The sequence below is a fragment of the Mastomys coucha genome, unplaced genomic scaffold, assembly GCF_008632895.1.
Source record: "Mastomys coucha isolate ucsf_1 unplaced genomic scaffold, UCSF_Mcou_1 pScaffold14, whole genome shotgun sequence".
Lineage (NCBI taxonomy): Eukaryota > Metazoa > Chordata > Mammalia > Rodentia > Muridae > Mastomys > Mastomys coucha.
The window spans coordinates 108,762,715-108,778,696 of NW_022196896.1; the positions used below are offsets into that span (position 1 = coordinate 108,762,715).

General features: G+C 39.3%; 1 protein-coding gene across 4 annotated transcripts in view; it reads left to right on the forward strand.

Annotated features, from left to right (window-relative positions):
* Daw1 (dynein assembly factor with WD repeats 1) overlaps positions 1-14,498 on the forward strand; it is a 43,584-nt gene extending 29,086 nt beyond the window's left edge. Inside the window, exons 8-14 of one of the 4 annotated variants that reach the window (XR_004117964.1) lie at positions 172-278; positions 2,661-2,763; positions 3,522-3,636; positions 9,791-9,867; positions 13,070-13,232; positions 14,047-14,149; positions 14,375-14,498. Coding sequence is in view for 3 of the 4 variants with exons in the window: in XM_031368186.1 (XP_031224046.1) it covers positions 172-278; positions 2,661-2,763; positions 3,522-3,636; positions 9,791-9,867; positions 13,070-13,232; positions 14,051-14,220 (735 nt within the window). In the remaining variant the exon portion in view is untranslated. Of the gene's footprint in view, positions 1-171; positions 279-2,660; positions 2,764-3,521; positions 3,637-9,790; positions 9,868-13,069; positions 13,233-14,046 lie in introns of all 4 variants that reach the window. The other 3 variants (XM_031368187.1, XM_031368186.1, XM_031368188.1) reach the window with 3 other exon arrangements.
* Positions 14,499-15,982: the final 1,484 nt, after the last annotated feature.

Sequence of the window (15,982 nt, forward strand, 5' to 3'; positions counted from 1 at the left end):
GGAGCCCAGCCCAGCCCAGCCCAGCCCAGCAGGATTTCCTGTTACTCTCTGCAGCTTTCTGTTCTCTACCATCTTTTAGATGAGACTATACTCTTATCTACTACACATGTACTCTTAATCTATTTGCTCTTATCTACACCTGTAGATGACTGTATCTGTTCTTTTTTCCAGGGTCATTTGGCAGAAATCATTTCCTTGTCATTTGATACCTCAGGAGACAGAATCATCACAGGGTCCTTTGACCATACAGTTGTAGTATGGGATGCTGGTACTGGAAGGTAATTTTCTAGATTCTTTTGACCCAAGTCAATGGTTAAGAAGATTTTGTGTGATGTATTACCTTAGCCTTGCTCAAGCTGGTCGTGGTTTAAATTCTGAAGAGGTATAATTTATGGTTGATTGTTACTTTAATGTGTTTTGGCAGTTTGTCTGCATGCACACATGAGTACCACAATGTGTCTGGTACTGTCGTGGTGGAAAGCCATCATGTAGGTCTGAGGAACTGAACTTAGGTTCTTGGCAAGAGTGGCAAGCGGTCTTAACCACAAGCCATCTCTCCAGTTCCCATAGTTGATTCTTTAGTGTATTATTGACCCACAAAATAAGTGATTTCCCACTGTCCTGGGGAAATAATTCAAGGCAGCAACATAGAGAAGAATGCTATAAAGAGCCTGGTTATGTAGCTGTTGTTAGTCCTATGTACTTTACAATCAAGTTTCAATGACATCTTATTATGGTAAGGCTGAATATCATGAATTAAAACTCATAGCTAATTCCCCAAACTTAATTTAGCCCAAGAAGTTCAATTTCCTTTCTTATGGTTGTTGGTCTTACTTGTTAACAAGTTAGCTAAATTAGCATATTTGCATTGGAAAACTCGGCTCTTGGACTCCGAATTTTGATAGATGGATTCATTACCAGTGCTATCAACCAAGAGATATTGAACAAGACATGAGTGAAGGACGGGGCTTTCAGCCATCTTATGCATAGCTCCTGGATGCCCATGGGTCTGTGGGACCCACTCATGTGATTTCCTCCATCTATGAATTAGTTAGCTAATTAAGTCCTTTTGGAGTCAGAGTCTCAAATAACTCAGGCTGGCTTCCAAACCAACTAACTCTCTGTAGGTGCAGGTGACCTTGAATGTCTGATCCTCTTTCCTCCACCTCCTGAGCACTGGGAATCTAGTCTTGTGCGGCTGCACCTGATTCTGGATTCTGGAGATTAATCCTGGAGTGTTCTTAATGCTATAGAAGCCAGCACTCTGCCATTTGAGTTGCTTTCCTAGCTGTAAGCATCGATTTTATGACCATTTCAAGAGTTTTAGAGTGTCTTTATGAATCATTACCCATCCCTTGATAAAGTGACACTTTAAGTCATAGTTTCAAATTTTTATTTTAACAGTACATATTTATACATATAGTGTGACAACTCAAAACATGTACAAGCAATTCAATGATGAGAACAGACTAGTACACCTACCCATCTCCTTAAAAACCGTTTTTCAAAGTTATATTCATATGTGATAATTGTACAATTTTATGGCATACACTGTGATGTGTGTACCCCATATGAACACATGATCTGATATGTTATGGATCAAACCAGAAGTTGTCCTGGGACTGAATTAAGTTGTACTGCCTTTTAAAGCAAAGATTTATCTTATGTATATGGGTGTCTTTTGCATTCATGTACACATGTGCAGCCCATGCCTGTTTAGGCCCAGGAAGTCCAGAGAGGACATGGGGTCCCCTAGAACTGGTTGCAGGTGGTTGTTAGTTGACATGGCTGCTGGAAGCCCAGCATGGACCTTCTGGGTACAGTGAGTGCTCTTAAGTGTTGAACCATCTCTCCAGTCTGAGTTACAATATCTTTGATTGCTTAAAACTTTTGTAGTTTTATGGAAACTGGTGTTCTTCTTTTGAGTAGCAGCAGTGCTGTTTTTGCTTTATTACCAAAAAAATGTAATTTTGAAAGTACTAAAATTTAGTTCACACAACTGGGCTTGGCCATATGTGCATATGCTATAGTAAAAGCACCTGTAGTAGTTTTTATTCTTAAGCTGACCTAGAGCAGTGGTTCTCAACTTTCCCAATGCTATGGCCCTTTACTTCAGTTCCTTGTTTTGTGGCAACTCCAACCACAAAATTATTTTCATTGCTACTTTATAACTAACTTGCTACTGTTATGAATTGTAACATAAATATTTTTGGAGATAGAGGGTTGCCAAAAGGTTGGATATCCTCAAGTTGTTTTGAGAACCCCTGACCTAGAGTCACCTGAGAAGAGAGACTCTGCGTGAGGAATTATTCAGATAAGGGTGGCCTGTGGAACTCCTGTGGGAGATTGTGTCGATTGTTAATTAAGGGGAGAAGATCCACCCTGGATGTGGGCAGAACCCTTTGCTGGTGTGGGCCCTATCTGGTATAAGAGTGAAGAAAGTGTCTTAGCAAAAGAAGAATCAAATGGGAGGCATGGGCTGTGCTCGCTTCTCTCAGAGATGTGGCTAGCTGTTTGAGTCCTTTCCCTGGCTTCCCTGAGATGACAAGAATGAGTGAATAAGTCCTTCTCCTATAGTTCTTTCTTCAGGGTGGTTTGTCACAACAGAAATGAAACCAGGACAACATTGTTTACCAGTGGTGACTATTTCTGTCTTGCAGGAAGGTGCACACTTTAATTGGCCACTGTGCTGAGATCAGTAGCGCCCTGTTCAATTGGGATTGCTCTCTAATACTAACAGGCTCCATGGACAAGACCTGCATGGTGAGCTCTGAGGCAACCTTGCTTTGTAAGGTATCCTCTATACCGTGTCAGGTATTCATCATAACATCTAACAGACTTCAAAGAGGGCATACAGTTAAACATTGATTTATAAATAATAATTGCTAACTTTTATTTTAAGTTTCCAGTTTCCATAGCTTGAAGGAACCATGAGGTGATAAAATTATTTTGATTGCTTCAAAAGCAGTAAAAGTCCTGTTTGAAAAGCCACATTGTTTTTACCCAGTGTCCCACTGTTTATTTAGTATGCACATTTCATATTGGCATGGCCCTCATGGAACCTCAAATAAGTTTCTTCCTGTCATTGAGCCTCTTTACTTCAAAAATAACTACTGAGAGGCTGAAACCATTTGCCACTAGATTTTATACATAAAACCTTCAATCTCTTGGTGCACCTTTCATTTTCTGTCGATAGTTTGGGATCAAGCCCCTCATCATCTTTGTTATAGAAAAGATCCCATCACGCTGGTCCCTGAACCAATACCACTTGGGATGTTTTCTTTCCTTAATATTGTAGAAAAGTCTAAATGTCTACCATAGTTTTCCTGTGACCAAATGGCTGTCTGTGGTCTTAGGTCATAGATCAAAGTGGAATGAACAGATCAGAGAGAATTATATGTGTCTTTTTCAGCATAGTTCTTTGGCAAGACTCCTTCATGTGGAAGATCACTGTGCATCTCTGCCACTGTGGGGAGGAATTGAGTTGGTTAGTTGATGATTTCTGTCTTTCTCAATTTCAGTTGTGGGATGCAACAAGTGGGAAATGTGTAGCAACCTTAACAGGCCACGATGATGAGATCCTAGACAGTTGCTTTGACTACACTGGGAAACTTATTGCAACAGCTTCTGCTGATGGTAAGTCATCATTTGACACATTAAAGTTATGGAGGAGTTATGTTTCCTTGGATATGTGCCCAACTCTATACCATGCTCCATCTCCCCGAGATGTGGTTGAAATGTGTGCCTTAACTCCATGTATGTCACCACACTGCGTACATACCACATTGTTTCCCTATATGTGTTATTGGGAGACTGAATATAGAGATAGAGTTTAGTGTGAGCTCAGCAACACTTTTCCAGAGTTATATCCCATGAGTTTTATTAGATAGGATAGCTGTAACTCACCCAGATTGGACTTGAATTTACTCTGTAGCCCTGATGGCCTGACCTTGTGATCTGCTTGCCTCAGGAAGCAGGCATAGTGCTCATAGTGGGCATTGCTGACCGTGTCACAAATCCTGGATCCATGTTGCATTCTTGAGGGTCACATGTACTATTTTGCATTGTCTGTGTCATCTCCTTGATAGAGCCACACATGTCTTCCATACATATGGTGCCATGTTCACAATCATCTCTTTGATGATTGCATACAATACTTCATTCTGTTGGGATGATCCACTTGACCACTACTGATGTTACTGTAATAAGTTGTATTAACTCCTTATAAATAATACAGTGTTCCACCATGCCTGTCAAAGTCTTGTGAAAAACATTCCACAGCATGCTTTCATTTCCTTGTTCATAGGCAAATTTAACATCATATGATGAACATACATGTTTCTGAAACCCCAAGTACTCATTCTGATTTGGTACCACTGACCTGGTCGTCATATAATGCCACTTGTTCACTACAAATGATGCTATACTATTGATTGTCCCTGTCCTTGATGATATACACTATCCGTAAAGTCTCTTTCATGTCCATTTCCAACACTATGCTCCTTGGTGTCACTTTGATGACCAGTTATGGCCTTACACTGAACAGTCACACAAATGCCTATGTATGGTATCACTCTATGTTTGTCTTCTTGAATACCACCCATGATCCTCACACTGTATGAATTACATCTAAGAATGTTATATGTGAATTCATGCCTCTTCTGTTCTCTCCACAAATGACAGTACATTGTCATCTCACTGATAATCAGTCACGAGAATCCACAGTGTCAGCCATACTTTCTGGATGAGCATGTCTATGCCACAGTATGCCAGATTCACATGTTAAAAAATAACCTCTGACACTACAGTAAAATTTTTAAATTCCTGAAATTTATGTTAGGTTACTTTCCAGATTTGTCTACCTTATGATGCTTGCAGTACACACACACACACATGCATGCATGTGCACACATGCACACACACACACACATATATATATCACACAATATATGTATATATTTAAAACTACACACACATATATATGTATATACACACACATAAATATCTACATGATGTTTACTGACAATATTTTATTCTATATGATCCTGTAGAGTGTATGTATGTGTGTCTGTATAATCTGTATTAGCAAAATCATACTCTATATATTGTTACATTATACAGATATATGATCTATATTGACAATATCTTATTCTATGCTTGGTATAGATAATTCAATGTCACATTATCCATTGAATAGTGGTAATATACTGTATTGTGTCACCTCTTTTGCACTTGGGTTTATTATCACACTGAATGTATCAGCTATGCATAATGCTATATTAATATGTCATATCCTTGCCAATTATATGACATTGTATATCTTCATAATCACTTATAATTCTATTCTGTAGGTAAGGTGTATGACAACTATGCACCATATTACCCTGTAGTTATACACTCTAAAATACTACATGTGGTGTTGTAGTATGGCTAGCTTTCCTTTTTGATAGCCATGTATAATTTTGTTTTGTATGGTTAAAACTCCCTGGTGTCACAGAATGACGTCTCCTCCATATACAGGACAAAACATATGACAAAAGACAGTGTGCCTCATATTTAAATTTTATGTCATGGAATGGTCTCACTATGACCTATTGTGACAAATGTGTAATGCCTTGCCTTTCATGTCTCTAAAAGCTTTGCAGGCCTGCAAACTCTACTCTCACCCTTTTGATAATGATGTATGATGATGTTATAGGATTCATGATATCCATATATTGTACCCTATGTATTAATCATGAACTTAAACATCATATGTGATGTCACTATGTACTTGCTTCTTCTTTATGATAACCATAAAGAATGATATGTAGGCAAAGCATGGTGGCACACTGCTTTAATTCTAACAAAGAAACCCTTAACTAGCATAGCCTCCCTGAGTTCTTCATACAGTAACTATTAAGTAATAAAAATATTTTTAACCCCACAAGTCTTGGGGAACTTGTTATGTGCAGCAAGATATAATATATGATAATATATTTTATGATTTATAATATATTTTATAGCTTTTGCTTTTACATTTTATTGCAGTAGTTTCTGTATGTGGAGTAAGTACCAGTGTGAGCTCATTGCTTCCCATACCCATATCAATATGACATTTTATTTCTCCAGTTGGACTGGAGTGGGCAGTGGGGTGAGAGTCACATGCATGAGCCTCTCCTGAACTCTATTTGTGATCTATCTCTATTTTTTGGCTAAGACCTCACAGTCTTTATACTATAGTATAAAGAAAATATTGTTAACTGGAAAGAAAAGTTATCCAAATGCTGTCCTTTGAAATGATTTTAGTTCTTGTTAATCCTTTACCTGCTTCTCTGTTCTCCTTTGTTGGTGGTCATATTCCTTCTTTAGTTTATAGTAAACAGTCTTATTCTTACAGGACCTGTCTCACTAAACACTACCATACTATGTAAGTTCAGAAATTTATATGAGCCAGGCAGTGGTGGCACATGCCTTTAATTCCAACACTTCAGAGGCAGAGGCAGACAGATTTCTGAGTTCAAGGCCAGCCTGGTCTACAGAGTGAGTTCCAGGACAGCCAGGGCTATACAGACAAACCCTGTCTCAAAAAACAACAACAAAAACCTAACAAAACAAAAAAGAAATTCATATGAATGAAATCAATATCATAAAAATCAATCACTGAAATATCACTTTTCATAACATAGTTCTATAACTTTGAACAAAGATGTTATGAGCAGCGCCTAGAGAAAGGGCTCAAAGGCAGGCAGATTGCTGTGCCAGCCTGGTTTACATAGTGATTTCCAGGACAGCCAGGACTACATAGCGAGACCCTATCTTAAAAAGCCAGCCAGCCAGCCAGCCAGCCAGCCAACCAACCAATCACCCAAATTGGTATTTAAAGGGGCAATGAAATATATATCCTTCTGATGCTTGGTATACTAAGATGAATCATTGCTTACACTTCTGTACTGTGCTTTTGATGTTCCCGTTACAGCCAAGCCTCAAAACTATATTGTGTTATATCCTTATCAACACACAGAAATTTTCACTGTATGTGCCTAATGTCCAGAAAGACCACAGATGGTGGCAAGCACTGTCTCTGTTATCTTTTTGATGGTCACATATGGTGTTGTATAGTGTCTCCATATCCCAAATTGCTATGTCTGGTGATTCTTTGTGTCTTCCTGATCTTCTTATGTCCCAGGAATTATGTTATCTTATATTAGATCTAAATCCTTGAAAATGAATTAAGATACTATCTTATCATCTCCTTGAAAAACACATTTGGTGAAAGGTTATATGTCACATACATTTGATGTCCACTTATGATATAAGAATATTATATATTTATATTTATCTTTTATGACAGTGTATTAAAATGTATCATATCTATGCCATCTTCTGATTACTGAGTAACATATTTAAGCATGTATGTGTCATGTGTGATGCCTTGCTATGTATGTATAATATATACTATATATTTTATTATACATATACTATGTATAATATATGACCATATGTAATATACAGTTTGAGTTTCTGGCCTTCTTGGATAAATGTAATGTGATGCTATGTGTGTTTTATCTATTTATCCAGTTGCTATGTTTTCTCCTTTCTGTATCATATATTATATAAATCCCATATTATGCCATACCGTTTCTTCTCTCCTAAAGCATTCTGGCATTGCACCATATTTATGCAGTCTCACTGACTACACCAGTTTCTGTAGTTTGAGCTATGGAAGCTGTAGGGTAAAATACACCACAACCTTCTGCTGAGTTTATTCTGAGGCTCCATATGCCAACACCGTTTATGTCTCCATCATCCCATAAAGATGATGCTTGAGCACCACATCCAACTTTGGTTCTACAATAAGTCATGAGATTTCTTTCAAGCATATGGGACGCCATGGATATGAGTGACAGTTTCCTTCATGTGTTCTGTCATACAATATAATGTATAACCACACACGTGGATATGTTATTTCAACAACAGCTTCTGGTACCATATGTTATGCAACAAAATGATCGTTTTTTTCCTTCCCAGGGACCACGTGTAACACTATACTAACTGTGTCATGCCCTTGAAGACCTCATTGAGGCTACACGTTCTTTGTGTAATATGTTTGACATATTACAATATGCTCTCTCATTATGCTCCTTTAGTTAGTGATGTTGCATGTGGCTCAGTAGCATATTCTTTCTGTCACTTTAAAATCTGCATAAGATGGGTGCTGGGATGGCTCAGTGACTAAGAGTGCCTGCTGCTTTTGTTCTCAAATTTGGTTTCCAGCAATCATGTTGGGTGGCCCACAACTGATAGCACCTTCAATTCTATTGGATACAGCATTCTCTTCCATTTTCCACTGGCACCTAGACTTATCTATGGTACCTACAGAGACACATATAAATATACACAATTAAAAATAAAATAAGTGCTTAAACAATCTGCTTAAGCTACCATAGGGGATGCATAGCATATCCTTGAGAATGACCTGTGATTCTATACAATATGGCATACCCATAGTAAACACTGATGGACTTTTGGCTGGGTCTAGTTCTTGATGACATTTTATAAAGTTGTGTGATACTTCACCTCACTACTTCATTAGCTCGTATTTCAGTATAGCTGCCTCTGTCTACCACACAATGATGGAAAGCTCTGCCCTGTGTCATGTTTTTTAGAATCATGTGAAATGCTGCATAATTTTTCCTCTTTCCCGATAAGCACACAGAATGTACACTGGCACCTACATCATGCCCTTGAAACCTCTCTGTGATTTTATGTTGTAGTTTGTCTTACTGTGGATAATTCAACATAGTTCCTATGAAATTATGTTATGGGAAGCAAGACAGGACATAATCCTTCATACATATTTATTCTCTAAAATGTTAGATTGGATAGAATATTGAAAGTCACACAGCAGCTGGAGACATGGCTGGTGGATCAGCAGGCTGTGTGTGTGTGTGTGTGTGTGTGTGTGTGTGTGTGTGTGTGTGTGAAGAGTTTACTACAGTTCAATTCTAATTTTTATTTCCTTATTATTTGCTGTTTATTCCAGTATTGATTCTGTTCTTTTATTGTTCTACAGAACATTATTTCAGAACAGTCTCTTCTTCTAAAAACCTCTTCTGATTTCTAATAAGCATTGAGATAGTATATATATATATATATATATTTCATGTTTGTGTCCCCAAATAGTTAGTTTGTTGCACAGCAAAAGGCAATTAACATAGGCTGGTATAATTGCTCTCCTCACTTTAGAACTGAGAGAGCTAAAGTGCACATGAAGTAGCTACAGTTGCCTGTGTCAGGATGCAGAGTTAGGAAGTTATAGAGGTGGGGTGTTGACTTAGCAGTCTAGCTTCTGAATTAATTCTCATCTTGTCTTGTACATAGCTTTGATGTTATAGGGAGACTGGGCATCACATACTTAATTTCAAGTACTAGCCTTCCTTTTAAAGTTGCCCCACATTTCTGGGGCAACTGGTGTTGCTAGGTTGTGAAGCATTCTAGCTGTATGCTTTATGTTTGTAATCATACCAATTCTAAGATGTCATTTAAAATCATTTTATCTACTTCATTTCCTTTTCTTATTTCACATATCACTCCTTCTTATACTTGGGAGCCCAAGATCTCTTCCAACAATGTGAGAGACAGAGAGCAAGTCATGTCCAACCTCTTCTGCATTTAGAGGGTTGAACATGGCTTTTGACATAGGAAGAACAAACAGTCCAGAGCTCCTTTGTCAATGGATAGACTTTTAGGTAATACAAAGTCTTGCATTTCAGATCGACTAATGCACATTCCCATCTCTCTCCAAAAGGAACAGCAAGAGTCTACAATGCAACCACAAGAAAGTGCATAACCAAACTGGAAGGCCACGAAGGGGAAATCTCAAAGGTGAGTTGCCATCTCATTTGAAGCAATGTGTTTACTGTAAAAACAATTATGATAGTAGAGGGCACAAATTAACCCTCTGAGCCAACATATCACAGTGTACCTTCAAAATAGCCAACGTATTTATAAGAATGGATCAGGCAGTGAAGTAATGTTTCTGACAGTAAATGGACTGAGGTAGAGAGAACACAAATAAAGGCAAGTGAAGTGGACAGAATGATATGCTGCTGAGCCCTTGTTGAGTTGAGAATGGTATTCAGTATGAATGGCCCAGAAGGCACATCATTGGATGATTTTTATGTCATGTCTGTACTTTATCATCATTTTAAGATGAATTTTCACTTAAAGTGTTGGCCAGGGAGCATTCATGAACCCCAAAAGACCACCAAGGAGCTGGTTCCGATGCAATCACATTAGGGTATTTTTATTCACAAGCTTGAGCCTGGGCCACACCATCGTCCCTGGCACAGGAGGACAGGAGGGTATAGCCCCAGGTCTAATTTTAAACAGGTATTTATAGAGGCAAGAAGGGGGTATCTAGCCTGGTATACATCTGATTTGGAGGGCATTATAGTCTTTAACATAATTGGCTGGTGCTGGGAGCCAAACCATAAACTTAACTTCTGCTTTTCTACTGATTGGTGGTTGTTAGGAAGTGAAGTGACAGGGGCAGGCTTGTAACCTGGAGGTGCAGATCTGTTGGGGAGTAACCTGGAAACTAGTGCTAGATGCAGGTCTTGGTGGGTAACCTGGAAACTGGTACTAGGGACCAGCCTGTTAGTTAATTCGAGTTCAACCTTAGGTCAGGTTCTCTAAGATGGAGTCTGAGGCCAAAAAGAGCTGGTCTCTCAAAAGTACCATTAAATGTCTACCATTACATTAATTCCTGGCTGCTCACTGTCTTTCCTCCACCTATTACCAGTACTGGGCTCCCTGTTGGACAGCAGAGCTATGGATGAATCAATCTAGACTTCACCTATGCACAACGGACTTACTAGGAATCCAAAGATTTAGTTGATCTTCCTTTCACACTACCAACAAGCTCACTTACTTCATAGAGAGTGGACCTACATAGAGTGTGTCACCACCTAGTGGTGGTGACATAACACCTAGAATCATTATATCTGAGAGGTGTTAGCTGGGCCTAGTGACATATACTTGTAATTCCAGCCTTTTGGAGGCAGAGACAGAAGGATCAGGAATTCAAGGCTATCCTTGGCTTAAAAAAGGGTGGTGCCCTGTTTCAAGCATTCAAAACCCAAAACAAGCCCCTTACCCTCCCCACTCCCCAAGCAGATGTATTGGGACCAAGATACTAAAATATCTTTAATTATATCATCCCACTCTAAGACTCAACCCCCTAAGCCTTTATTTTTAAGCATGTCCTGTCTGATTCAGCAACAAAATAAATGATTCTATAAACACTTAAAAAGCATAAAGCAGTACTCTTTTTAAACATCAGCAAATATTTAATTAGCTGAAAACACCCAACTCAGCAACTTAAGGAGTTTGTAAAATGTTATTCTGTAGCTCTAGTAAACACGAAAGTTTATATTATGCAAAAAGGCATGTGGTGCCTCAGGGGATCTGTGCATTAGATATAATGGAGGAGTGGTGTTTGGAAATATTTAACAAAGTATAAAATAACCCATTTTGGAACTCCAGGGCTTTATCGAACAGTTTTTAGAATCTTCACAGAACAGAGCTACTCAGTGAGAGACTGAGGTTTGTATATATCCCTAGAACATGGCAGAGAATGCTGGAACTGGGGCCCTTGCTTCCTGGATCAGCCCAAATTCTTGGTTTTATAGGTGAGATCTTATCCGCCCCTTCTTTATGAAATAAAAATTTGATTACTTCTGAACTCCAAAGGTTATAGCCAGATTCCAACATTTCCCATGCGTCTTTCCATCCTTCCATCTTCTGTCCCTGTTGCTGCTGGTCATTGCTCTGTGGTAAGGGCTGGTATCCACGGCAGTGGGTGCTAGTGACCACATCATGGGCTGAGAGATAAGGGAGTGGCAGGAGAGTATGGGAAAGTAGGGCACAGAAGGGGGAGCCTGGGCCATGATCCCAAGTGTCCAGCTAAGGAGCCGCCATCATGATTGACATTTTACCCCAGTGAATGCATGTTTGCTTTTGTGACCATGTGACAATAAGGAAAATTGGAATAGATTGCTCATTAAATTACTGTCTGTCAGTATTTATAAGGATAACTAAGCTAAAAAACATTTAGTATTTCATTTTATTAATTCATGGAACATGTAAAATGTCAGGTTATATTCGGTATGTGTAATAGATTTATTGTGACATTTTTCTACATGTGCATAATGTATTGTGATCATATCTATCTCCACTCACCTCTCCTGCCCTGTTTCGTCTCTTGTGGATCCTTTTCCTATTTCCAATCAGCCCTATTCTGGTTTTGTGTATGGCCCAATGAGTTTCAACAGAATGGCTTCGAGGAGTGTGATTATCAGGAATCACCTTTTGAGAGCTTTTACTGTGCTAGGCATTTTGTAGAAACAGCTTTGTCATCCCCATACATTCATTTCCAGTGGAAATGGCTCCAAACATTATCTTGTGGTAAATATAGAGGGTCTCTAACTGGGACTTACCAGAGGAATACAAAAGCCAGCAGCAGGTCCCTCTACCACTCAGATACTGGAGAAGAACGCCTGGTTGGAGGGAAAGTGATGCATTTTGAGTGTTAAAGGATGAAAATTCTCTTGTTGCTCTGCTTTGGGAATCTGCTCTTTCTGTGGCAGAGATGGAAGACAGAGTGACAGACAGAACGCCGTGTGGCAGAGGTGACATTGGACATTACAGATCTAGCCTGCTTTGTCTTCATCTACAACATGGTTTTGCCCCTGTTAAGGGTGAGGAGGGAACCATAGAGTCTTTGGGAAGAAACTGTAGAGGAACACTCAAAGTACACAGGTGCTTTGGTCTTGTATGGTTAGAATTGTGTGTGTGTGTGTGTGTGTGTGTGTGTGTGTGTGCGGTGGGGGGAGATATTAAAACATTAGCATCTAAGTTTCAACTTTCAGATACTAGTCCCTATATTATTCCCACCAGGAAGAAAATTGTTCTAAAAATAAATTCTAGCCCAGAATGAAGATGTGTGCTGAGCCCTCCTTCTGATGATGGAACTCTGCTGTTAACCCAGACTCAACCCGTTATCATCTCTTTTGCTACTTTGCAGATCTCTTTCAATCCCCAAGGGAACCGGCTCCTGACAGGCAGCTCTGATAAGACAGCCAGAATCTGGGATGTTCAGACTGGCCAGTGTCTCCAGGTCCTTGAGGGGCACACTGATGAGATATTTTCATGTGCTTTCAACTATAGAGGGAATATAGTCATTACAGGTATGGAAGGAATACACACCAAACACCTACCTGGTTTCCCTTTAAACTTGGCTACTAGATTTTTAGAAGGATGCTGAAAGGAGTTCATGGTTGGCCTCAGCTCAGCTTTCCATGGTGCTTGGCTTATCTTGAAATTTCATTTTTGCTACTGTTATTGAATTTATTTTGTTTGGCATTATTTCTTTAAAAATGTGTTTTGAGACAGTGTCTTGATATGTATCCCTGGGTGGCCTCACCTTGCTATGCAGTACAGACTGGCCTCAGACTTGTAGCAGTTCTTCTGCTGTAGCCTCCCAGTGGTAGGATTGAAGGTATTAGCCACTGTACCAGATTCCCCTAGTTGCACCAGGATTCACACAAGTGTGTTCTGCCACTAACGGTAAGCTTTTGTGACTTTTAAAATTCTGTTGCTCTAGGTAAGGCAGCCTTTTAGAAACCTGCCTAGCTAGTTACTCTATTTTCTCTGCCTTCCACAGGCCTAATGGTTACTGCCCAGCTGAGGGTAGTGAATGCCAAAACCCAAAACAAGTCAGGGCCATCATTTTCCACAGATGGTTTTATAACCCTGAAGAGATGTACTGTTAAACTGAACTTTTATTTTTATTTTATTTTTCTATCTAAAGTGGTAACATGTAGAGAAAAGAATATGGATTGAATGTTTTCCCAACTTTCAGCAATTGCGTGACTTTCTGGTGGGTCATCATTTAGAAAGCTTCACATTTCACACTTGGCTGAGTAGTGGTGATTCAGGAGAAAGTCCACGTGTTAGAAGAATAAGATAAGGGGAAAATGATCAAGCAATTTGTTTCCTCAGGCAGCAAGGACAATTCCTGCAGGATATGGCGTTGACCAAAGGGCTCTGCTTTGGAGCAGGGCTGTGGCAACAGTGATCAAGAACTCGAACCTCCAGAGAACAAGTGAGCCTATTTCCTCTGCCTCCTCTTTTCATGCAACTTACCCACGGAACAGCCTGCCCTTCACCTCATAGACATGCCCATGAAAGCCAATGAGCCTTCAGCCATGACCATGAAAGCCAGTGAGCCTTCATCATTTCCTGACATTATCTAAAGGTTATGGCAGGAGTAGGCATAATGTGTGGTAAATGTCACTAATTGTTTCCGTTGTGTTTTGTGTTTCAATAGCACCAGGATACTGACAAATGAAGTCAGAGTGCCTTAACAGCACTTCTTCTAGATTCTAGAATCTTCTAGATTGTACCTGGAGGCTGATGTTACAGTTTCTCTTCAATAAAGTTTTTAGACAAAATTTCTTATGACCATGTGTTTCATCATGTTTGAAGGGTAAGAGAACAAAGAATAAAATGGTTCTCACCAGCAAATATATTCTGCACTGAAAGTGGAGTAGGATATTATGTAGATAGCTTTTTTATCTCTAAGGATAAGTTAAACAGAGCAGAAAATCAGATTGGTAAATTAAAAAAAAATCCTGAAGTATAAAACAACCAAACAGTTGCTAGAATATTAAAAATATCTTGGGGTGCTGTTGAGATGGCTCAGCTGTCAAGAGCAGTTGAAAGACCCAGGTTTATTTCCCAGCACGCATATCAGGCAGCTCACAATGGACTGTGACTTTAGTTCTGGGGAACCTGATCCCTCCTTCTGTCTTCTGTAGTAACTTGAACGCATGTGGCATATATAAACACAGGCAGATGCATACATACATTCATAATACATATGTACATGCACACATCTTTAAAGATCCATTGTTTATTTCTCAAAGTGACACTGTTTAAATCTACTAAAAAACATCTACATGCATAGCATCACCACAGTATACCCTAAATTTATATTTCTTCATCATTTAGCTATAAGTTTTTACCCTTTGGCCAATATATCCCCAATATCAGTCACTCTCTAGCCCCTGGTTACCTGTTTACTCTCTACTCTGTTTCTATTGGCTTTGGCTTCTGTTAGGTTCAGTATATGTGTGAGATCATGTACTGTCCATATTTCACTGCCTGGATAATTTCATTAGCATACTATCCTCTATAGCTTCTATTTTCATGGATGCCAGCATTTCCTTCTTTCTTAAGGATAAATAAGGCCAGTCTCCATGTCTATGTACATGCACTTTCATTTATTTTCTTTTATTTATTTGTTTGTTTATTACGTGCATGTCACATTCACATGTGTAAGTCATAGGTCAACTTCATAGAGTCAAATCTCTTGTGAGCCCCAGGGTTGATGATTAAAGCCAGGCTTTCAGGCTTGTCAACAAGTGCCTTTGCCTTTACCCACTGGCTCATCTCACGAGCCTTACCTCCCCTTTCTGATTAAGGTTTCCTTTGCTGTGCTTTCAACAGCACAGTCTCCTTCCTTTTTGCATTTGCTTCCTATGCTTCTGGGATCATTCTCAAAAAGTCATTATCAAGACCAGTGCCACAGTACATTTCACTGATGGATCATTGAGTTTTATAGTTTCAGGTCCTTGTGTTAAAATTTCCAATGGATTTTGAGCTGACTTTTGTGGATAATGTACATTATTTGGTGTAGTTAGCTATCCACCAGTCTGATCTGATATCTAAGATAATAGAAATTAACTTGTGAAAAGGTTTGATTTTGTCCATGCTTACAGAAGTTTCTGTACAGGACTGGTTGGTCCAGTCACTCCTGGGCTTGTAATAAAGGAGACGAGAGAGAGGCAACATTGGCAGAACAAAGTCATTCACCTCGTGACCAGGGCAAGAAGGTGAGAGACAGAGGAGGGGGAGGGAGAAGAAAGGGGAGAAA